We start from the raw sequence: 25,169 nt of genomic DNA on the forward strand, positions 1-25,169 counted from the left end.
GGGTGTAACCTGTGTAACCTGGTAACAGACAGCTCCTGTCCTTGAGAACACCAATCCAAAAGGGGATGGGTGTAACCTGGTAACAGACAGCTCCTGTCCTTGAGAACACCAATCCAGAAGGGGATGGGTGTAACCTGGTAACAGACAGCTCCTGTCCTTGAGAACACCAATCCAAAAGGGGATGGGTGTAACCTGGTAACAGACAGCTCCTGTCCTTGAGAACACCAATCCAGAAGGGGATGGGTGTAACCTGGTAACAGACAGATCCTGTCCTTGAGAACACCAATCCAAAAGGGGATGGGTGTAACCTGGTAACAGACAGCTCCTGTCCTTGAGAACACCAATCCAGAAGGGGATGGGTGTAACCTGGTAACAGACAGATCCTGTCCTTGAGAACACCAATCCAGAAGGGGATGGGTGTAACCTGGTAACAGACAGATCCTGTCCTTGAGAACACCAATCCAGAAGGGGATGGGTGTAACCTGGTAACAGACAGCTCCTGTCCTTGAGAACACGGACTGATGTCATGGGCGTGGTGACTCAAATCAATTTCGGTGTGACATACATGACAGGCCAGGGACAAAACAGTACAGGGTAACCCACCATCCATATATCCTGAGACAGACACATGACTAACAACAAAAATTAGAGAAACCAAGAAAAGTTGAGTCTGATTTTCCTACTTTTACAGTATAGACACCAAGCCAGCTGGTGAATTTCAGGACAGTATTTGACTTTAAGGACGTAAAGCAGACTATGTAAAGTAGCCAAGGGAGGAGGACCAAGGCCGTAGACTAGACTCATCCATTACCAACCCTACCTGCATTTACCGAGAGTAATTGATGAATCACACAGACGATGGCAGTATGTACAGTTGCATATGGCCAGCCTCATGTGCATACCTTTCTCTTTCTCAGGTCCGTATATATAAATATTATCTATTGTCATATTACATAATTATTCATATATTCTATAACTTTATAATTCTATAACATGGGTTATTTGGGCTATACAGTAACTTTTAGCCCCAGGTCTAGTGTTGTTGTTCTGTAGTCTGAGGATTGCAAAGGGGTTCATCGCGAATAGAACATTTCACATTGAAAACCCATTGAAGCCTAGTTCAAATGTTCTGTACAATTTCCCCACATCTTTCTTGGTTTTAGCTCCCCTCATTTGAATTGATACACAAAATGGTACACATGGGGTAAACCATTACGTTCCAACATGGGGTAAACCATTACATCTTTCTTGGTTTTAGCTCCCCTCATTTGAATTGATACACGAAATGGTACACATGGGGTAAACCATTACGTTCCAACATGGGGTAAACCATTACGTTCCAACATGGGGTAAACCATTACGTTCCAACATGGGGTAAACCATTACGTTCCAACATGGGGTAAACCATTACGTTCCAACATGGGGTAAACCATTACGTTCCAACATGGGGTAAACCATTACGTTCCAACATGGGGTAAACCATTACGTTCCAACATGGGGTAAACCATTACGTTCCAACATGGGGTAAACCATTACGTTCCAACATGGGGTAAACCATTACATCTTTCTTGGTTTTAGCTCCCTCATTTGAATTGATACACGAAATGGTACACATGGGGTAAACCATTACGTTCCAACATGGGGTAAACCATTACGTTCCAACATGGGGTAAACCATTACGTTCCAACATGGGGTAAACCATTACGTTCCAACATGGGGTAAACCATTACGTTCCAACATGGGGTAAACCATTACGTTCCAACATGGGGTAAACCATTACGTTCCAACATGGGGTAAACCATTACGTTCCAACATGGGGTAAACCATTACGTTCCAACATGGGGTAAACCATTACGTTCCAACATGGGGTAAACCATTACGTTCCAACATGGGGTAAACCATTACATTCCAACATGGGGTAAACCATTACGTTCCAACATGGGGTAAACCATTACGTTCCAACATGGGGTAAACCATTACGTTCCAACATGGGGTAAACCATTACGTTCCAACATGGGGTAAACCATTACGTTCCAACATGGGGTAAACCATTACGTTCCAACATGGGGTAAACCATTACGTTCCAACATGGGGTAAACCATTACGTTCCAACATGGGGTAAACCATTACGTTCCAACATGGGGTAAACCATTACGTTCCAACATGGGGTAAACCATTACGTTCCAACATGGGGTAAACCATTACGTTCCAACATGGGGTAAACCATTACGTTCCAACATGGGGTAAACCATTACGTTCCAACATGGGGTAAACCATTACGTTCCAACTTGGGGTAAACCATTACGTTCCAACATGGGGTAAACCATTACGTTCCAACATGGGGTAAACCATTACGTTCCAACTTGGGGTAAACCATTACGTTCCAACATGGGGTAAACCATTACGTTCCAACATGGGGTAAACCATTACGTTCCAACATGGGGTAAACCATTACGTTCCAACATGGGGTAAACCATTACGTTCCAACATGGGGTAAACCATTACGTTCCAACTTGGGGTAAACCATTACGTTCCAACATGGGGTAAACCATTACGTTCCAACATGGGGTAAACCATTACATTCCAACATGGGGTAAACCATTACGTTCCAACATGGGGTAAACCATTACGTTCCAACATGGGGTAAACCATTACGTTCCAACTTGGGGTAAACCATTACGTTCCAACATGGGGTAAACCATTACGTTCCAACATGGGGTAAACCATTACTTTCCAACATGGGGTAAACCATTACGTTCCAACATGGGGTAAACCATTACGTTCCAACATGGGGTAAACCATTACGTTCCAACTTGGGGTAAACCATTACGTTCCAACATGGGGTAAACCATTACGTTCCAACATGGGGTAAACCATTACGTTCCGACATGGGGTAAACCATTACGTTCCAACATGGGGTAAACCATTACGTTCCAACATGGGGTAAACCATTACGTTCCAACATGGGGTAAACCATTACGTTCCAACATGGGGTAAACCATTACGTTCCAACTTGGGGTAAACCATTACGTTCCAACATGGGGTAAACCATTACGTTCCAACATGGGGTAAACCATTACTTTCCAACATGGGGTAAACCATTACGTTCCAACATGGGGTAAACCATTACGTTCCAACATGGGGTAAACCATTACGTTCCAACTTGGGTTAAACCATTACGTTCCAACATGGGGTAAACCATTACGTTCCAACATGGGGTAAACCATTACGTTCCAACATGGGGTAAACCATTACGTTCCAACTTGAGGAGCCACATTTGACTCCAATGCCTTTTCCTGGTTTTCAGTGTTGCACTACAATTTCCACGATGCGATGGTTTCCCATTTCTCTCTCTATCAAGTACATTGCACACTTCACACCTACGGCCCCCCAGACGAAAGCATCGATTTTAAAAGCTTTTCTACATTAATGGATTATTCATACGTCGCACCTCCCACCTCCATCACCTTAAATATCTGCTTAAATGGTTACATCTGTTGTCACATTAAAAGATTTAGATGCACTATTGTAAAGTGGCTGTTCCACTGGATGTCATAAGGTGAATGCACCAATTTGTAAGTCGCTCTGGATAAGAGCGTCTGCTAAATGACTTAAATGTAAATGTAAATGTAATGTAATGTTGTCTAGTGGTGTTTGTTGAAGTGGTGTAGAACAAAAGGCAGCCAGTCGTGTGCGCGCACACACACACACACACACACACACACACACACACACACACACACACACACACACACACACACACACACACACACACACACACACACACACACACACACACACACACACACACACACACACACACAAAACAGTTCAAAACAGTGGAGTTGTCTTCAGTGTCCCCCATGTACCCGTTTCCCACCAGCTGAGGGAATGAGTGAGATGTAAGTCGCTCTGGATAAGAGCGTCTGCTAAAATGACTTAAATGTAAATGTAAATGTAGATGGAGGGAGGGGGGGGGGGGTAGAGCGATTTGACATCCATCAATCTTCATCGCTAATGGCTCTCGATCACTACCGGCTCAAAGACACCAGCAATCACACTACAGCAAACACATAAGAAGAGGAAGGGATTAATTTCTTTCTTTTATTACCTTAACAAGTGATATGTTCTTGATCCTCATAACATACTGTACACAGATCATCTTGCATGCACAAATCACCTGTTTCCCAGTTGTATCCCACTCAGGGCTGTAGTTCCATCTTTGCTGACAAACAGTCTGAGGTTGCTGTCTGTGTGTGGAAGCAGGAATGAAAGACAAGAAAGAGAGAGAGAGAGAGGGCACACAGAGGGATAAAATAGTGAGAAGCACAACGTTATCACTGTGTGGTCAGGCTCACTGTTGTCATTTTCTATGAGCTATTCCATCAACACAATTGGCCCAGAGTCGTCCGTCCGGGTTAAGGTTTGGCCCGGGGTAGGCCATCATTGTAAATAAGAATTTGTTCTTAACTGACTTGCCTAGTTAAATAAAGGTACAAAAAATATATATACACAATGTTCACAACTAGTCTTCACTGTTCCATCATGGCTCCTCCCCCTCCACATACCTTCTTTATGGTTGATGACATCAGCAACTAGTCTTCACCGTTCCATCATGGCTCCTCCCCCTCCACATACCTTCTTTATGGTTGATGACATCAGCAACTAGTCTTCACCGTTCCATCATGGCTCCTCCCCCTCCACATACCTTCTTTATGGTTGATGACATCAGCAACTAGTCTTCACCGTTCCATCATGGCTCCTCCCCCTCCACATACCTTCTTTATGGTTGTTGACATCAGCAACTAGTCTTCACCGTTCCATCATGGCTCCTCCCCCTCCACATACCTTCTTTATGGTTGATGACATCAGCAACTAGTCTTCACCGTTCCATCATGGCTCCTCCCCCTCCACATACCTTCTTTATGGTTGTTGACATCAGCAACTAGTCTTCACCGTTCCATCATGGCTCCTCCCCCTCCACATACCTTCTTTATGGTTGTTGACATCAGCAACTAGTCTTCACTGTTCCATCATGGCTCCTCCCCCTCCACATACCTTCTTTATGGTTGTTGACATCAGCAACTAGTCTTCACCGTTCCATCATGGCTCCTCCCCCTCCACATACCTTCTTTATGGTTGTTGACATCAGCAACTAGTCTTCACCGTTCCATCATGGCTCCTCCCCCTCCACATACCTTCTTTATGGTTGTTGACATCAGCAACTAGTCTTCACCGTTCCATCATGGCTCCTCCCCCTCCACATACCTTCTTTATGGTTGATGACATCAGCAACTAGTCTTCACCGTTCCATCATGGCTCCTCCCCCTCCACATACCTTCTTTATGGTTGTTGACATCAGCAACTAGTCTTCACCGTTCCATCATGGCTCCTCCCCTCCACATACCTTCTTTATGGTTGATGACATCAGCAACTAGTCTTCACCGTTCCATCATGGCTCCTCCCCCTCCACATACCTTCTTTATGGTTGTTGACATCAGCAACTAGTCTTCACCGTTCCATCATGGCATCCTCTTCCCCTCCACATACCTTCTTTATGGTTGTTGACATCAGCAACTAGTCTTCACTGTTCCATCATGGCTCCTCCCCCTCCACATACCTTCTTTATGGTTGTTGACATCAGCAACTAGTCTTCATCTGTTCCATCATGGCTCATGGCTCAGCCTCCCTCCACATACCTTCTTTATGGTTGATGACATCAGCAACTAGTCTTCACCGTTCCATCATGGCTCCTCCCCCTCCACATACCTTCTTTATGGTTGATGACATCAGCAACTAGTCTTCACCGTTCCATCATGGCTCCTCCCCCTCCACATACCTTCTTTATGGTTGATGACATCAGCAACTAGTCTTCACCATGGTTCCATCATGGCTCCCCCCCTCCACATACCTTCTTTATGGTTGTTGACATCAGCAACTAGTCTTCACTGTTCCATCATGGCTCCTCCCCCTCCACATACCTTCTTTATGGTTGTTGACATCAGCAACTAGTCTTCACCGTTCCATCATGGCTCCTCCCCCTCCACATACCTTCTTTATGGTTGATGACATCAGCAACTAGTCTTCACTGTTCCATCATGGCTCCTCCATCCCCTCCACATACCTTCTTTATGGTTGATGACATCAGCAACTAGTCTTCACCGTTCCATCATGGCTCCTCCCCCTCCACATCATGGCTCCTCCCCTCCACATACCTTCTTTATGGCTCCCTCCCCTCCACATACCTTCTTTATGGTTGTTGACATCAGCAACTAGTCTTCACCGTTCCATCATGGCTCCTCCCCTCCACATACCTTCTTTATGGTTGATGACATCAGCAACTAGTCTTCACCGTTCCATCATGGCTCCTCCCCCTCCACATACCTTCTTTATGGTTGTTGACATCAGCAACTAGTCTTCACCGTTCCATCATGGCTCCTCCCCCTCCACATACCTTCTTTATGGTTGATGACATCAGCAACTAGTCTTCACCGTTCCATCATGGCTCCTCCCCCTCCACATACCTTCTTTATGGTTGATGACATCAGCAACTAGTCTTCACCGTTCCATCATGGCTCCTCCCCCTCCACATACCTTCTTTATGGTTGTTGACATCAGCAAAGTTCTGGCTCTGGATGATCTTGTCCACAATGTCGTCGGCGTCGATGCGCGTGTCGTCCACCCAGGTGGGGTGGCTTTCCACAGAGTCCTTCTTCCTCCTGGCAGGTCACATGACATGGTTACCAAACAACACCTGATCGAGGCTCTCTCAGTCATCAGTGATTGTGGTGCAGTTAACCAGTAACACCTGATCGAGGCTCTCTCAGTCATCAGTGATTGTGGTGCAGTTAACCAGTAATACGCCACGACACGGTACGCCGAAACAGGGTTCGATATGTTACTGTGGAAAAGTAACCAGCAACCCCGCAACAGATTGGATATTTGGGAATAAATGTAATGACCTCGAAAAATATAAATGTGTGTATGTGTGTTTGTATGTGTGGTGTGTCTGTGTGTTTGTATGTGTGTCTGTATGTGTGGTGTGTCTGTGTGTTTGTATGTGTGTCTGTATGTGTGGTGTGTCTTTGTATGTGTGTCTGTATGTGTGTTTGTATGTGTGGTGTGCGTTTGTGTCTGTGTCTGTCTATGTGTGGTGTGTGTCTGTATGTGTGTCTGTATGTGTGGTGTGTGTCTGTATGTGTGTCTGTATGTGTGGTGTGTGTCTGTATGTGTGTCTGTATGTGTGGTGTGCGTTTGTGTCTGTGTCTGTCTATGTGTGGTGTGCTGTGACTTGCCTGGAGGGTCTATTGGAGAGCAGGACAGGCCGCAGGGGCCGTATGGGTCTCTCAGGCTTGGTGCCTGGCTCTCCTGGTGTCTGGGGGTCTGCTGCGAGGGGGTGGGCGAAGACGTGGGGGGTCTGGGTAGGGGTGCCCAGGCTCCCGGAGGTACTGCTGCTGGTTGAGGCATTGCGGTGGTGGGTGAGGTCTGTCAAGCTGGAGGAGCGAGAGTGTTCCGTGCTGTAGCCTGGGAGACAAGGGGAGGGCATACAAGTATATTAGACCCCCAGACATCACACTGTGCATGCACACACAGGACACACACAGGATTGTCATATAACCCTATGACAGGTGTTATTTATCCGTCATTCTCCTCCCCATGAAATCAAGGAGTCTTTTAGATCAACTCAATCAAACCATATTGAGTTAGTCCAAGGCTAAGATGAACACCCTGACTGACATTTTTACATTTAGCAGACGCTCTTATCCAAAGTGACTTACAATTTGTGCATTCATCTTATGAAAGCTGGGCGAGAGAACCACATATCACAGTCATAGCAAGTACATTTTCCCTCAATAAAGTAGTAGTTATAAAGAAAGTCAGTGCATTTGGGGGGGTGACAGGACGGGGGACTTGAGTAGCTATGGCCCTGTGGCAACATGCTCCAGGGCAGAAATGCCACTTGGTACAGATCTACAATCAGCTTCCCCTCCACCAATCCTAACCTTAACCATTAGTAGGGAAAATGACAATCTGATCCAAGATCAGAGCCTAGGGGCCACTTCACCCTACTCCTGCCAACATACACAATAGTAAGTTTGGCAATCTTAAAGAAGTTAACTGACCTGATATCTTGCTCTGCTGGCTGGCGTAGCTGGAGTTCCGGGAGTGTCCTGTGTGAAACACTTCATCTGGGCTGGACAGGTTCTGTTCCAACTGCTCCCTAGGTAGACCTGGAGCCACAACACAACACACAAGATGATGTTAGCTTCTGTGGCATAAAATTCAACAAATGGTGTCCCTCATGGACAACAGGAGAGTCAACTTATTTTTTTTTAAATACACAAATAAAGGATTAAATAGATAATACAAAGATAATAAATTAAAGTGAAAATCTGCATTGGGTATATATATTTTTTGGGGCTTTGTTTTTGTTTGAACTGCAGATTGCCCCTTTAATAAAGTTTCAGCAATCAGATGTGATTCACTGTCGTACCAGCGTTGAGAGGAGCTGAGGGGAGTCTGGGTTTGAGGGGCCGTCCTGATGATGTCCTGGTGACGGCCCCTGGGGGAGGGTTACAGTTGGCATCGGTGCCCTCGCCCTTACAGTCCAGCTGCAGGGAGGGGTCCTGGCCCGGGATAGAGACGGACTTGGCCGTGCTGGGGGGCCTGCAGGATCAAAGGTCAAATAACAATAAGATCATTTCGTAGTTGTATTATGAAGTAATCATAGTAAGCACTAAATACACATATTAATTGGATCCTATTTTATATCATTTTAACCAAGAGCCCCAAAAGACAGAAAAGACAATGAATGAGGAAAACTCTTTGGGATGAGAGTGAAAGAGAGTAAAAGCAGGAAATCTTGACTATCCAGAATCTGAGGTGACTTATTTTATGATATCAATTTTGGCCAAAAGGTGGCGCCAGAGGTACAACTCACGTTTTAAAGCAGGGATCCCCTGACAAAAGTGTGATTCCAATAGTAACCTAGAAAAAAGACAACAATATTATAATTATTATCATACATCATCTTTATTGATATTATTGTAAAATGTTACAACAGAACTCTTTAACTAGTGTTTTTTCCCCCCTCATTGCATTCAAAACTACAGCACGTATGGCAGCTAAAAACTGTCAGGTTAAAAAATAAGCCAAAAGAGTGACCCCTGACAAGATCAGTCTATTCATCCATTTACTGTGCAAATAACTGTCCACTCTAAATGCCTAGTGGGAAAGCTAACCGTTCATTCAACCTGAACACTTCCTGAACAAATCTCAGCACGGCCTTGATTGATCTCTCTATGCAGAGTGCAGAGGACATGTCTTTGCACATGGGGCTTCGATGAGCTCATCTGAACGTGTGTGTGTGTGTGTGGTTACCTTGAGAATGGAGTTATCCTGTCGAGTGTTCTTGGTATCGTAGCCCTCGAGAATACAGCAGTGCACGGTGGAGCCTGAGCCAGCAAACTCTGCCATGTTGAGGTCAGCAAAGCCCAGCTGCAGGGAGGGTGAAAGAGAGAGAGAAACAGAGAGAGAGAGAGAGAGAGAGAGAGAGAGAGAGAGAGAGAGAGAGAGAGAGAGAGAGAGAGAGAGAGAGAGAAACAGAAAGAAACAGAGAGAGAGAAACAGAGAGAGAGAGAGAGAGAAACAGAGAGAGAGAGAAACAGAGAGAGAGAAACAGAGAGAGAAACAGAGAGAGAGAGAAACAGAGAGAGAGAAACAGAGAGAGAGAGAGAGAAACAGAGAGAGAAACAGAGAGAAACAGAGAGAGAGAAACAGAGAGAGAAACAGAGAGAGAAACAGAGAGAGAGAGAAACAGAGAGAGAGAGAGAAACAGAGAGAGAGAGAAACAGAGAGAAACAGAGAGAGAAAGGGAGAAGAGAGAGGGAAGAAAGAGAGGTGATGATAATGATAACAAATTGCGTATAGAAAATATGTATACTGTTATCAGAATAGAATGTCAATTCTCTGGTATACCGGTACTCATGTGGTTCCCAACTATCCATTAAATACACCTGCCCCATTGTAATAAGGCTTTCCCTTGCTATTGCTGTACTTAGGCTTCCTTTCAGTGTGAGATGGGTGGTTTCAAACCAGCTCCCCAATGAGACTGGCGCATACACACATCATGCATTTTGTATAAGCATGGCGTGTATTCTCGCTTTCGGCATGCCATTCCAGTATTTCTACTCTACCGGGTGGGAGGTGCGCGAGGGGCTAACACCCCCAAACAGCCGTTACATAACTGTCCATGTGAGGCTGGCGAGGTCACCCAACCGTGAAGCCTCTCACTCGATTAGGGACAACTAGTGCTCCCTCACCTACTTCTCTCAGTCTCCTCTCTTCTTCCCTTTTTTTTCTCTCTGTCCCCTTATCTCCCTATTCTCTCTCTCCTTCTTCTATCCATTTCATCTCCCCTTCTCTTTTCTCTCTGTCCCCTTATCTCCCTATTCTCTCTCTCTCCTTCTTCTATCCATTTCATCTCCCCTTCTCTTTTCTCTGTCCCGTTATCTCCCTATTCTCTCTCTCTCCTTCTTCTATCCATTTCATCTCCCCTTCTCTTTTCTCTCTGTCCCCTTATCTCCCTATTCTCTCTCTCCTTCTTCTATCCATTTCATCTCCCCTTCTCTTTTCTCTCTGTCCCCTTATCTCCCTATTCTCTCTCTCTCCTTCTTCTATCCATTTCATCTCCCCTTCTCTTTTCTCTGTCCCGTTATCTCCCTATTCTCTCTCTCTCCTTCTTCTATCCATTTAATCTCCCCTTCTCTTTTCTCTCTCTCCCCTTATCTCCCTATTCTCTCTCTCCTTCTATCCATTTCATCTCCCGTTCTCTTTTCTCTCTGTCCCCTTATCTCCCTATTCTCTCTCTCCTATCCATTTCATCTCCCCTTCTCTTTTCTCTCTGTCCCCTTATCTCCCTATTCTCTCTCTCTCCTTCTTCTATCCATTTCATCTCCCCTTCTCTTTTCTCTCTGTCCCCTTATCTCCCTATTCTCTCTCTCTCCTTCTTCTATCCATTTCATCTCCCCTTCTCTTTTCTCTCTGTCCCCTTATCTCCCTATTCTCTCTCTCTCCTTCTATCCATTTCATCTCCCCTTCTCTTTTCTCTCTGTCCCCTTATCTCCCTATTCTCTCTCTCTCCTTCTTCTATCCATTTCATCTCCCTTCTCTTTTCTCTCTGTCCCCTTATCTCCCTATTCTCTCTCAGTGAAAAGAGAGGATTCTCTCCTTCTTCTGTCCATTTCATCTCCCCTCTCTTTTCTCTCTGTCCCCTTATCTCCCTATTCTCTCTCTCTCCTTCTATCCATTTCATCTCCCCTTCTCTTTTCTCTCTGTCCCGTTATCTCCCTATTCTCTCTCTCCTTCTTCTATCCATTTCATCTGACCCTTCTCTTTTCTCTCTGTCCCCTTATCTCCCTATTCTCTCTCTCTCCTTCTATCCATTTCATCTCCCCTTCTCTTTTCTCTCTGTCCCCTTATCTCCCTATTCTCTCTCTCTCCTTCTTCTATCCATTTCATCTCCCCTTCTCTTTTCTCTCTCAGCCTCCAGCCAATCCGGAAGAACACAAATATGCCATAACATAATAATGTGACCAGCCAGAAAAACCATTGCTGACAGGGTGGTGCTGTTGTAGCGTTGGTTCAACTAGGAGGGAATTACAGCAGGATTTCAACAGCATACTTTACTTATAGAGGCTTAAGGTTTTCCTGCTAGTTGTTGTCTTCGCTATGCTCCATATTGATTCGTTTAGCATTCAGGAATCAGACTCACTCAAATCTTAATCAATCTCAAAACTGATCCGGAGGTCTTTATAATAAAGGTATATTGGTCTTTATAATAATGGTATATTGACTTAAATGATGTTCAGTGGGGAAAGTCACTAAATACAGCCCCGAGCATTGTGACAACATTCACAACCACTACACAAACAAGCACAATCTTGGGTAAACATGACACTGACCTTTTTACTGTTTCCCTGACAACGTAGAGCCTTTGAAGTCATGTGACTACCTCCCTAGTGACAAGATTACGCAATTTGGCGTCATGGTTGCTTATGAGACCACATCAGACACCGAAACCATGATAGAAACTTAATTGTAGGTCCTCTTCCAGGCCTTAGTTTTATTGTATACAATATAACGCTCGTCATGTCTATCAAATAAACTTATTTGGGGATTAAAAAAAATGTGAATAAAAGTTGTTAGGTGTCATATCCTGACAGAAATAGTTATTAATGATATCTGTTATGCTTACGACAGTGTAAAGTTGCATTTATGACTTAGCAAATACAGCAAATAAAGCCATCACTTTTTCCTCTTTATTCAATGTCACCTAATTAATGGTCATTAGCCGGTAAGTGTGACTCACCACAGTTTAAGGACACGTATGGTGACCACAGGCGAAAGACCATGGGTAGATAATTAGCTTTCTAGCAGAAAGCAGCTTTAAAACTAGATTACTAGACTAAAACTAGACTTGTCAGAGCAATACAGTCGAGATGCCAAATTATTTGGTTGAAGTTCGACTGACTCATGGTCAACACCAGTAAAAGTATTGTATTCATTTTTGTTCACATTTGTTTTTTACAACCCCAGACTTTTGCCTCTGAGGCCTTTAATCAACCAGGCTGGCCAGTCATCTAAACTGTGAGTCACATTAGAATCGACATACTGCTTTGACGTGGTCAGGAGACAAGGTTTCACAACCAATGTGCGGATCACAAACCTTTTCTCATCGGATCCACAATAGTTGTATGTATTGGAGCATTTTCATTCACAAACTGTTAGCTTAGTATCTTCGCACAGACACAGCCACTCCATCTCTGACACACATCTCTGGGCTGGAGTGCCATGAGTCTGAGTGACAAGCTAGACTACTGTTAGTTGGACAGACATTGTCCTGTACTACTGAGAGGAAGCAGGACTGGGCAAACACATCAGAACTTAGAGAACTAATAGTCCTTTTCCACAGTCATCTTCCTCTTGCCCTCTGTGTCAAACGCCTACAGACCCAGAGATGCCAAAGACCTCCTATACTCCCCTGCCACAGGCCCTGTGGCTAGTGAATTGCAGAGCAAGCTGACCGAGGGTATCATTATCTCTCTTGTTATCTCTAATCAAATCTAATTTTACTTGTCACATACACATGTTTAGCAGATGTTATTACGGGTGTAGCAAAATGCTTGTGTTTCTAGCTCCAACAGTGCAGTAGTATCTAACAATTCACAACAATACACACAACATAAAACCTTTCTTCTCTCTCTCTGTCTCCCTCCCTCTCTCTCTGTCTCTCTCTCTCTCTCTCTCTCTCTCTCTCTCTCTGTCTCTGTCTCCCTCTCTCTCTCTCTCTCTCTCTCTCTCTCTGTCTCTCTCTCTCTCTCTCTCTCTCTCTCTCTCTCTCTCTCTCTCTGTCTCTCTCTCTCTCTCTCTCTGTCTCTGTCTCCCCTCTCTCTCTCTCTCTCTCTCTCTCTCTCTCTCTCTCTCTCTCTCTGTCTCTGTCTCCCTCTCTCTCTCTCTCTCTCTCTCTCTCTCTCTCTCTCTGTCTCTCTCTCTCTCTCTCTCTCTCTCTCTCTCTCTCTCTCTCTCTCTCTCTCTCTCTCTCTCTCTGTCTCTGTCTCCCTCTCTCTCTCTCTCTCTCTCTCTCTCTCTCTCTCTCTCTCTCTCTCTCTCTCTCTGTCTCTGTCTCCCTCTCTCTCTCTCTCTCTCTCTCTCTCTCTCTCTCTGTCTCTCTCTCTCTCTCTCTCTCTCTCTCTCTGTCTCTCTCTCTCTCTCTGTCTCTCTCTCTCTCTGTCTCTGTCTCCCTCTCCCTCTCTCTCTCTCCCTCTCTCTGTCTCTGTCTCCCTCTCTCTCTCTCCCTCTCTCTCTCTCTCTCTCTCTCTCTCTGTCTCTGTCTCTGTCTCTCTGTCTCTGTCTCCCCCCTCTCTCTCTCTCTCTCTCTCTCTCTCTCTGTCTCTCTCTCTCTCTGTCTCTCTCTCTCTGTCTCCTCTCTCTCTCTCTCTCTCTCTCTCTCTCTCTCTCTGTCTCTGTCTCCCTCCCTCTCTCTCTCTCTCTCTCTCTCTCTGTCTTCCTCCCTCTCCCTCCCTCTCTCTCTCTCTCTCTCTCTCTCTCTCTCTGTCTCTGTCTCTGTCTCCCTCCCTCTCTCTCTCTCTCTCTCTCTGTCTCCCTCCCTCTCCCTCCCTCTCTCTCTCTCTCTCCTCTCTCTCTCTCTGTCTCTGTCTCCCTCCCTCTCTCTCTCTCTCTCTCTCTGTCTCCCTCCCTCTCCCTCCCTCTCTCTCTCTCTCCTCTCTCTCTCTCTGTCTCCCTCCCTCTCTCTCTGTCTCCCTCCCTCTCCCTCCCTCTCTCTCTCTCTCCTCTCTCTCTCTGCTAATTCAGAGGACATTCCGGTACAGTGCCTCTTTCCCGGATGAACGGGATCAGCAAATAAGGAGGAAACAAGGGGGACAGGGAAGCACAATCTCAATGATAACATCCACACAAACACAGGCAGACAGAGACGCAGGCCAACACACACACACACACACACACACACACACACACACACACACACACACACACACACACACACACACACACACACACACACACACACACACACACACACACACACACACACATTTCCTTCTTTAATGGACAAGGGGAGGTCCATGTCCAAGCACTTTCCTCTTAGATAAAGACACTGGTGCATTAAGGTCACCAGTCACATGCCTTTTCAATAATCAGCACTAGAATCATGATTGGCCTCTGCCCTGTCTCTTCCCACTATGAGTGCTTCCCAGTTCCCATGCACTGTCTATCCATTTTCCCACTAAACAGTGTGTAGCAATAGACTAAAGATGTTATAATATCTTAATGCAGTACTTCTTCTGAAGCACAAGTATAGACACTATGAATGGGCTACCATGTGTCAGTCATTTCTAGAAATCCGAAGGGCCTGTTGGTAATGGTGGCACAATCCACAGACTTAGTTACGGTTTTGACTGGATAGAATACAGCTTATTTAGAATGGACTTTTCGTAGCAGGTTAGGGGAATAAAAGTAACCGGTAAGGAGAATTAGGTTAGGGTTAGCTGTATCCAATCCAGACATCGCCCTTAGTTACCTGTGTTAATCACTGGCTGGGTTACTTGGTAGGTCACACCTACAAACTTAGGTCAGGGTCACCGAAGAGCTAAAAAAGGTACTTCACACAGTTTACTGTCAACTAGTGGAAACCCTATAGACTATAAACACTATGGATGGAAAATAAGGTCCATGTCACTGTCCTATTTTCCCAACATCCCCAAAAGTCCCATCCTGTGTCACAATGTTCATTTACAATGACCTTTCTTTTACCACAGCGGTCACAGCATCCTGTGTCACAATGTTAATTTACAATGACCTTTCTTTTACGACAGCGGTCACAGCATCCTGTGTCACATGTATGTCTTACTACAGTTAGTTGGCTTGAGCTATGGACCTAATTTACAATTACCTTTCTTTTACCACCGCGGTTTTACCGTTATTGAGGCTGTAAAATGTACTGTAAAACACTCTAACACACAAACACTGTTCCAGATATACTGTACAAATGGTGTGCCAACTGTACAGACACGCCCAAACGGGCATCCACACAAACGTAGTGGAGCCTTCCATTTTGTTCAGATATGGGTTATTCATTTTAAAATAAAATCTAAATATAGTTGCTTTATTTATTGTCCTGTCATGATGGAACGGTTCCCAACCCTATACTCTAGACACTCACCAGAGCGAACACTAAGGAGAAGTCCATGTTTGTTTTATAGTCCTACTGCAAGTAGCCGATACGCAGCCAAGACAGAAAGAGTAACACGGTCAGAGACCCACTAAAGCAGCACCTCAACAGTCTGAGCCTGCCTGGCAGGGTTGGTCCTGCAAAGCCAAAGCCCCCGGATGGGTGAGAATAATATACAAGGAATTTATCAGCTGCTAATGAGAACCTTGATGATCAACAATGTCAAATGTTTCACTGAGTTACAGTTCATATAAGGGAATGAGTCAATTGAAATAAATACATCATATCAAATCACATTTTATTTGTCACATACACATGGTTAGCAGATGTTAATGCGAGTGTAGCGAAACGCTTGTGATTCTAGTTCCGACCATGCAGTAATATCTAACAAGTAATCTAACAATTTCACAACAGCTACCTTATACACACACAGGTGTAAAGGAATTAATAAGAATATGTACATATAAATATATGGATGAGCGATGGCCGAACGGAATAGGCAATATGCAGTAGATGGTATAGAGTACAGTATATACATATGAGATGAGTAATGTAGGGTATGTAAACATTATACACTGCTCAAACAAATAAGGGGAACACTAAAATAACACATCCTAGATCTGAATGAATGAAATGTTCTTATTAAATACTTTTTTCTTTACATACAGTGGGGCAAAAAAGTATTTAGTCAGCCACCAATTGTGCAAGTTCTCCCACTTAAAAAGATGAGGCCTGTAATTTTCATCATAGGTACACTTCAACTATGACAGACAAAAGGAGGAAAAGAAATCCCCCCAAAAAATGGAGGAACTTATTCAAGAAAGATCAAGTCTAACATTTTTTTTTAAATAAAGAAAACGATGGAATATGGGGGAAAATGCATCAAATTATGTTTTCATCTTCAACATAGAAATGCTACCAAATTTGTTACAAGTTTTTTGTTGTTGCTATTAATAATGTAAAATGAACAGTTGTACAGAAAAACTCATGTGAAGGCCAAATTACAGAGGAGGAACTGGATGCAAATGAAGACTCCAGGGCTGGATGACATACCAGTTAAGGTATACCAAACCTTTTTTGATGTACTCACAGAACCATTATTAGCGTGTTTTAACCAGTCTTATAAAAAAAGGTAGATCATAAGATACTCAATAAGGTCTGATATAATTATGAATGAAACAGGACCCAAGTGGTACATATAAAGATCCAGTCCATTTAAAACATGTGAGGCCCCTTACATGTCAGTGTTGTGATGCAAAAACTCAAGCAAAGTGAGAGAGGGAGGGAGGATACTTAAATAGAATTAAAAAGGTATTGTCGGATATCATTCATCCTAATCAGACATGGATGATACATTGGAGATAATAATGAGATAAGCACTGGAAACAATAGAACACTATGACAAATCTGGGAAATCATAGCTGACTGAAAGGGCTTTTGATAAAGTACGACTGGAATTCATATATAAATGCCTGGAATATTTCAATTTGGGAGAAACTCTTACACAATGGGTTTAAGTTATTTATAGTAACCTTAGGTGTTAAATAGTAAATAAGGCTAGATCTCAGAAAGTACTCAACTGTCAAGAGGAGTAAAATAAGGCTGTCCACTATTGGCATTTATATTTAATATGGCATGAAATCGAAATGTTAGCTATTAAAAGCAGATCCAACAATAATATCAACGGGCTACAAATTCAGGGCTTAAAAACAAAAGGTGTCATTGTACACTGATGATTCATGTTTTCTTTTAAATCCACAAGTTAGATCCCTCCACGGCTTCATAGAGGATCTAGATCATTTTTTCTATCCTCTCTGGACGACAACCAAATTATTATCAGTGTACTATTTTACATTTTGGATGACAAAAAAAATGCAACTTTTACATTGCTGTGTAGTTTACCAATAAAATGGTCTGACGGTGAAGTGGACATCCTCAGTATACACATCCCTAAAGAAATTACATCTCACTACAATACAATTTTAATAGAAAGTTAGCAAAAATAGATAAGATCTTGCTACCATAGAAAGGAAAACACCTGTCTATTTGTAGAAATCTCACCCTGAATAATTATTTAGTCACAGTTGACCTATTTGCTTATGGCTTTGTCTACACCTAGCGAACAGTTTTTTGTAATTATATGAGCAAAAAATTGAAAGTTTGTTGCAATTTCAGTTTAACCCACCAGAAAAGACAGAACAAATATTACCACTCAAATATACTAATGTATATATATATAAATATATATATTTTTTAAATAAACAAATATTACAACTATGATGGTTAAACTCAAATATACAAATGCATATATATATATAAATATATATATTTTTAATTCTAAATCAAATTGTATAATCTTTGTAAATGATAAATAAATAGGACTGGTGGAGTGCAGTGCAGCTAACAAAATGGAAATGTCTGCTCTACCCAAATTACAACCAACTAATTGTGGCATTAGCACAAAAGAGAGGCAAGTGGAAGGGGGAAAAGTAAGAAACTTGCCTGTCGACCCTGCATTAAATACCAAAATTGGTGAAAGAAAGTTGTGTCAAATAGAAAAGTGTACCAGTTTCATTTAAGGACCAAAAAAATGACAGCTGTGCCATATATATTATTATTATATATATTATATTATTATTATTATTATTATTATATAGATTACAAACTAGTTGGGAAGAGATTTTCGATGTACCCATTCCATGGGACATGGTTTATGAATTGATACACAAAACAACGCCGGATTCAAAACCTTTCAGTTTAAATTATTATACACAATTCTTGCAACCAATAGAATATATATATATATATATATATATGGGGATACAACCATCCCAGCGTTGCAGATTTCGCTGCGAAGAGACAGAATCATTAGATAATTTGTTTTGGTACTGTCCATATGTAGCGTGTTTTTGGTCGCAGGTTCAGGAATGGCTGAAGAATTGCAACATTTACCTGGAGCCAACTCTGCAAATAGCACTGCTGGGTCATTTAAAAAGTCATAGTCAATCGATCAATTATATAATAATGTTTATCATTCATTTACAATCTGTAGAAAATGTTTGTTAAACTTTTGTGAAACATCACAGCAGTGTTGAAAAATATAATGCAAATATAAATAAAAATAGATAGACTGACGTCTCTATAGAACAGCAGAGGGATAGATGGGAGGGGTTGAGTGGAGCTGAAGGGGGGAACTAAAAAATAATAAGATAACTAATGTAAAATATACGGTGTCCGTAAAATATATATAAGTTCAGAACTTTTGTGAAGCAGCACAGTTGAAAAATATATGTCAAATAAAACTCAAACTGGATGGTCTGGATGGTCTTCAGCGATATATGGGAGGGGTTGAGAGAGGGATTGGACTAAAAACCAAACAAGATAACCATCGTAAAATATACTGCGTCCATAAAATGTATATAGTATGTATAAACTGGAAGTAGAAGACTAAGTGTTGTTGTCCATTTGTTTACTCCAATTAGGGGAGGGGTGGTAGGGTTAGGGGAAAACCCAATCAAAAGCCTGGAACACCTACTCGTTCAAGGGTTTTTCTTTATTTTTACTATTTTCTACATTGTAGAATAATAGTGAAGACATCAAAACTATGAAATAACACATATGGAATCATGTAGTAACCAAAAAAGTGTTAAACAAATCAAAATATATGTGGGAACTCCTTCAAGACTGTTGGAAAAGCATTCCAGGTGAAGCTGGTTGAGAGAATGCAAAGAGTGTGCAAAGCCATTATCAATGCAAAGGGTGGCTAATTTGAAGAATCTGACATCTAAAATATATTTGCATTTTTTTTTTTGCGTTTAACCTTTGTTTAACTGAGCCAGTTAAGAACAAATTCTTATTTACAATGACGACCTACCAAAAGGCAAAAGGCCTCCTGCGGGGACTGGGGCCTGGGATAAATAAAATTTAAAAAAATACTATATAAATTGCAAATTACATTATTCCACATGTAGAAAATAGTAAAAAAAAAAAACATGGAATTAGTAGGTGTGTCAAAACCTGACTAATACAATATATTTACAAAAAATATATATGGGGTATTGGAAATGATGTCGACAATAACATTGATGGAAGCCACAATCTATCAGTAATGTTAAAGCTGATCTACCTGCTAAAGAAAAAGTAGTGGAGGTATGCTAAAAAAATATATGGCAACGTTTTTTTTTTTGTTGTCTTCATACCTTTGAAAACGTCTTTCCTCCTTTAAGCTCCTGCAATGACAAGAAGAAGCAGATTAAATACCTGAAGCACAAACTCATGTGTGCCCTAACACTTTCAGGAGAAACACACTTCCCTTTCCTTCTATAGTCTATTCTACAGCATATGACATTAAGTGGCTAGGATTCATATTTCAAGTGCATTCAAACACTAGGAGACTAAACAAATTAAAGGAAGGAACCACTTGAAAAGTTTGATTATAAACGATTGTGTTAATCTTTTCATTCTGAATAATCATACAGAATTTGGTTTTAACAGTGGGCACTTGTATGCTACACGAGAAGAAAAGGTGCCTTATAAAACCACAAAGTGTATAGCTGAGACGTTAACAACAGTTTACATGCATTACATTATAGTGTCCCCACTCCCTACAGATGAACTGATCTGAGTTCTGAGGACTCCATGTCATAGTAGCAGATACTGAGCTGTGTGATTCTAGCCACACCCTGATCTCCAATCAGTCATTACTGATACAATAAAGGTAGAGTCACTTTTCTCAATCCTCATATTTGCTGATACCATGGTAACACCATAGGGAGGAGTACAGTACAGTAGATCCCGTGTAGATCAGTTGGTAGAGAAAGGCACTTGCTACACCAGGGTTGTGGGTTTGGGGGACCAGTATAAAATGTCTGCACTCACTACTGTAAGTCACTCTGGATGAGAGCGTCTGCTAAATGAGTCAAATGTACTGTAGCTAGCATTGTCGCTAATAAGAGCGTCTGCTAAATGAGTCAAATGCACTGTAGCTAGCATTGTCGCTAATAAGAGCGTCTGCTAAATGAGTCAAATGCACTGTAGCTAGCATTGTCGCTAATAAGAGCGTCTGCTAAATGAGTCAAATGCACTGTAGCTAGCATTGTTGCTAATAAGAGCGTCTGCTAAATGAGTCAAATGCACTGTAGCTAGCTAGCATTGTCGCTAATAAGAGCGTCTGCTAAATGAGTCAAATGCACTGTAGCTAGCATTGTCGCTAATAAGAGCGTCTGCTAAATGAGTCAAATGCACTGTAGCTAGCATTGTCGCTAATAAGAGCGTAAAGTAAACAACAAAACATAAAGGGTCCATAGAACTTCTACGCTGACTGCAAAAAATGCATTGAAAAACACCTGTCAAAGTTGATCTAGTGTGTAGTAGGTGTGTGAAAAGTCTTGGAACGTCTCATTTACATCAGAGTTGGAAATAAAAGTAAGGGAGAAGGCTTCCATAAACAACTACAGAGTAACTACAGATTCATTTTCTTATAACAGGTTAATAATGTAACTACGCGGCACTTTTGAGACAGAGAGAGTCTGGGCAAAAAAAGCTTACGCAATAAGTAAAAGTTGCCCAAAATCAGCATAACATTTTAAAAAGACACTACAGCAGGGCAACATTTTCTCATTGCTGTTTTGCACTAGGAAAATATCTCCTCAATGTTGTCTACACGATACCATTATTTGGTATGGTAAAACACTAGACAATTGATAGAACCATTATTTGGCAGGTTAAAACACTACAGAATGGACAGCGCCATTATTTAGCAGGGTAAATTACTAGAGCAGGGGTTGATGGGAGATGTAGTTACCTTGCGTACAGAAACCCTGCAGATGCATCGGTCCAGGACTCCAGTGGTAGGATTGGCACTCATTTTACAGACGAAGGAGAACTTCTTTTTCCAACGAACACAGTTCTGCTGAACCTCCTCCCTATAAACAGACAGAGATCATCATCACGATCATCATCATCAATCATTATCCTCATTAGAGGTCGACCGATTATGATTTTTCAACGCCGATACCGCTACCGATTATTGGAGGACCAAAAAAAAGGCAGATACCGATTAATCGGAAACACTTATTTTAACTTAATATAATACATCATTAAAATCAATTTAGCCTCAAGTAAGTAATTAAACTTCTTCAATTTGGTTTAAATAATGCAAAAACAAAGTGTTGGAGAAGAAAGTAAAAGTGCAATATGTGCCTTGTAAGAAAGCTAACGTTTCAGTTCCTTGCTCAGAACATATGGAAGCTGGTGGTTCCTTTTAACATGGGTCTTCAATATTCCCAGGTAAGAAGTTTCAGGTTGTAGTTATTATAGGAATTATAGGACTATTTCTCTCTATACCATTTGTATTTCATATACCTTTGACTATTGGATGTTCTTATAGGCACTTTAGTATTGCCAGTGTAACAGTATAGCTTCCGTCCCTCTCCTCGCTCCTCCCTGGGCTCGAACCAGCAACACAACAACACAACGACAACAGCCACCATCGAAGCAGCGTTACCCATGCAGAGCAAGGGGAACAACTACTAGAAGGCTCAGAGCGAGTGACATTTGAAACACTATTAGCGCGCGCTAACTAGCTAGCCATTTCTCTTTGATTACACCAGCCTCATCTCGGGAGTTGATAGGCCTGAAGTCATAAACAGCGCAATGCTTGACGCACAATGAAGAGCTGCTGGCAAAACACACGAAAGTGCTGTTTGAATGAATGTTTACGCGGCTGCTTCTGCCTACCAACGCTCAGTCAGATACTTAGATGCTTGTATGCTCAGTCAGATTATATGCAACGCAGGACACGCTAGATAATATCTAGTAATATCATCAACCATGTGTAGTTAACTAGTGATTATGATTGATTGTTTTTTATAAGATAAGTTTAATGCTAGCTAGCAACTTACCTTGGCTTACTGCATTTGCGTAACAGGCAGCCTCCTTGTGGAGTGCAATGAGAGAGAGGCAGGTCGTTATTGCGTTGGACTAGTTAACTGTAAGGTTGCAAGATTGGATCCCCCGAGCTGACAAGGTTCTGCCCCTGAACGAGGCAGTTAACCCACCGTTCCTAGGCCGTCATTGAAAATAAGAATGTGTTCTTAACTGACTTGCCTAGTTAAATAAAGGTATCAAAAATATTTTAAAAATACAGATTTCCGATTGTTATGAAAACTTGGAATCGGCCCTAATTAATCGGCCATTCCGATTAATTGATCGACCTCTAATCCTCATACCATTATCATCGTCAATATTATCAGTTTCTCTAGCTGTTTTGGGCATCCCTCTGGCCAATGCTTATTGTACAGTACATAATCAAGAGCCGGGCTCAAAAGTACAGCAAATGAAAACCACCTGCTCTGATGTAGCACAGACAGAAGCGGTAACCCAGACACATCACAGGGGAAGCATCCATTTAGAAAGTTTTCTCACCACCAAATATTGTAGTTAAAGGAAGTCCAGTCGCGGGTAGTGGAAGAGGATGGAACTAGGTGAAACTGGGCCGATATTCTGCTAATGTCTCATCGATGAAACATCTGATCTCAATACATTTTTCTGCTCCAAAAACTAGAATCTGTTACGAACACAGTGCACAAAGTTTTATAGACTTGATACTTTGCCAGTTTTTTAAAAATTGCGTTGTTTAGAAGAGGTGCAAGGTCGAATTGAGTTTGTGCACACGCGCACTTCACAGAGGTGGCGTTCCCTGACGGAAATATGCAAATACATGTTACAAAGCGCCAATAGGATCTCACTAGCTCGTGCTTGGCTTTTCCCACCTCCTTGCTTGTTCTGCCTACAAAGCTTCATTTGCTAACACTGTAAATGACACAGATGATCTATCTTGGGTTAGTTATAAATATCTTTGGAAAGACCCTTACTTTCAATGCTCAATGCTACTACACTGACTAACTAGAGAATGAAAACAAAAGTCAGATAGTAAGTGTGTGTGTGTGTGTGCGTGCGTGCGTGCGTGCGTGCGTGCGTGCGTGCGTGTGTGTGTGTGTGTGTGTGTGTGCATAGGTATGAAGTTACTTTCTGTATATGATTCCTCTTCTCGATGCCAAACCCACCACTGGTGTGTGTGGCCAAAGAGCTCTATTATCATGTCATCCCACAACTGTAAATTCCTGGAGTTTGCTAAATGGCATTGGCACTTAGATTGGAACTGATTTGTCAATAACAGCTGGTGTGTGATGTCTAATATTAAAGAAATCTCGAGATATTGCTCGCCTGAGGTAGAGTACCTTATGATAAGCTGTAGACCACATTATATAACAAGAAAGTTCTCATCTATATTATTCGTAGCCGTCTATTTACCACCACAGACCGATGCTGGCACTAAGACCGCTCACAACAAGCTGTATAAGGCCATAAGCAAACAAGAAAATGCTCACACAGAAGCGGCACTCCTAGTGGCTGGGGACTTTAATGCAGGAAAACTTAAATCAGTTTTGCCAAATTTTTACCCGCATGTCACATGTGCAACCAGAGGAAAAAAAACTCTAGGATTACCAGGACGTGTATTCAAAGCATGTGCGAACCGACTGGCAAGTGTCTTCACTGACATTTTCAACCTCTCCCTGAATGAGTCTGTAATACAAACATGTTTCAAGCAGACAACCATAGTCCCTGTGCCCAAATAAGCAAAGGTAACCTGCATAAATTATTACCGCCCCGTGGCACTCACATCTGTAGTCATGAAGTGCTTTGAAAGGCTGGTCATGGCTCACATCAACAGCATCCTCCCGGATGACCCACTCCAATTTGCATAGCTTCCCAACAGATCCACAGATGACGCAAACTCACACTGCCTTTTCCACCTGGACAAAAGGAACACCTATGTGAGAATGTTGTTCATTGACTACAGCTCAGCGTTCAACACCATAGTGCCCTCAAAGCTCATCACTAAGCTAAGGACCCTGGGACTAAACACCTCCCTCTGCAACTGGATCCTGGACTGGCAGTGTGGTGCCAGGTCAACAACCTCTCCCTCAATGTGAGCAAGACAAAGGAGTTTATCGAGGACTACAGGAAAATGCGAGCCGAACAGTGTTGATGGTGTTGTATTTGTATTTCTGTACGTCCGAGTCAGTACCAGTCAAAAGTTTGGACACACCTACTCATTCAAGGGGTTTTCTTTCTTTTTACCATTTTCTACGCTGTAGAATAATAGTGAAGACATCAAAACTATGAAATTACACATATGGAATCATGTAGTAACCAACCAATTTGTTTTTAAACTAATCAAAATATATTATTCTAAGTAGCCACCCTTTGCCTTGATGACAGCTTTGTACACTCTTGGCATTCTCTCAACCAGCTTCATGAAGTAGTCACCTGGAATGCATTTCAATTAACAGGTGTGCCTTGTTAAAAGTTCATTTGTGGAATTTCTTTCCTTCTCAATGAGTTTGAGCCAATC

At 42.3% G+C, this 25,169-nt stretch overlaps 1 protein-coding gene across 50 annotated transcripts in view; it reads right to left on the reverse strand.

Moving 5' to 3' along the window:
• Positions 1-25,169, reverse strand: part of LOC118385537 (protein FAM102A-like) — a 70,450-nt gene that overhangs the window by 4,784 nt on the left and 40,497 nt on the right. The window contains exons 3-18 of one of the 50 annotated variants that reach the window (XM_052521658.1): positions 21,555-21,675; positions 19,951-19,980; positions 9,382-9,498; positions 8,942-8,988; positions 8,495-8,667; positions 8,124-8,231; positions 7,296-7,524; positions 6,315-6,719; positions 5,912-6,051; positions 5,700-5,839; positions 5,408-5,477; positions 4,919-5,338; positions 4,181-4,250; positions 483-4,060; positions 193-250; positions 19-134 (exon numbers count right to left, since the gene is read on the reverse strand). In XM_052521658.1, coding sequence (XP_052377618.1) covers positions 6,545-6,719; positions 7,296-7,524; positions 8,124-8,231; positions 8,495-8,667; positions 8,942-8,988; positions 9,382-9,498; positions 19,951-19,980; positions 21,555-21,675 — 1,000 coding nt within the window. In that variant the 3' untranslated portion in view covers positions 19-134; positions 193-250; positions 483-4,060; ... (4 more) ...; positions 5,912-6,051; positions 6,315-6,544. The other 49 variants (XM_052521659.1, XM_052521695.1, XM_052521689.1 and 46 more) reach the window with 49 other exon arrangements.

The sequence above is a fragment of the Oncorhynchus keta genome, chromosome 6 (genome assembly GCF_023373465.1).
Source record: "Oncorhynchus keta strain PuntledgeMale-10-30-2019 chromosome 6, Oket_V2, whole genome shotgun sequence".
Lineage (NCBI taxonomy): Eukaryota > Metazoa > Chordata > Actinopteri > Salmoniformes > Salmonidae > Oncorhynchus > Oncorhynchus keta.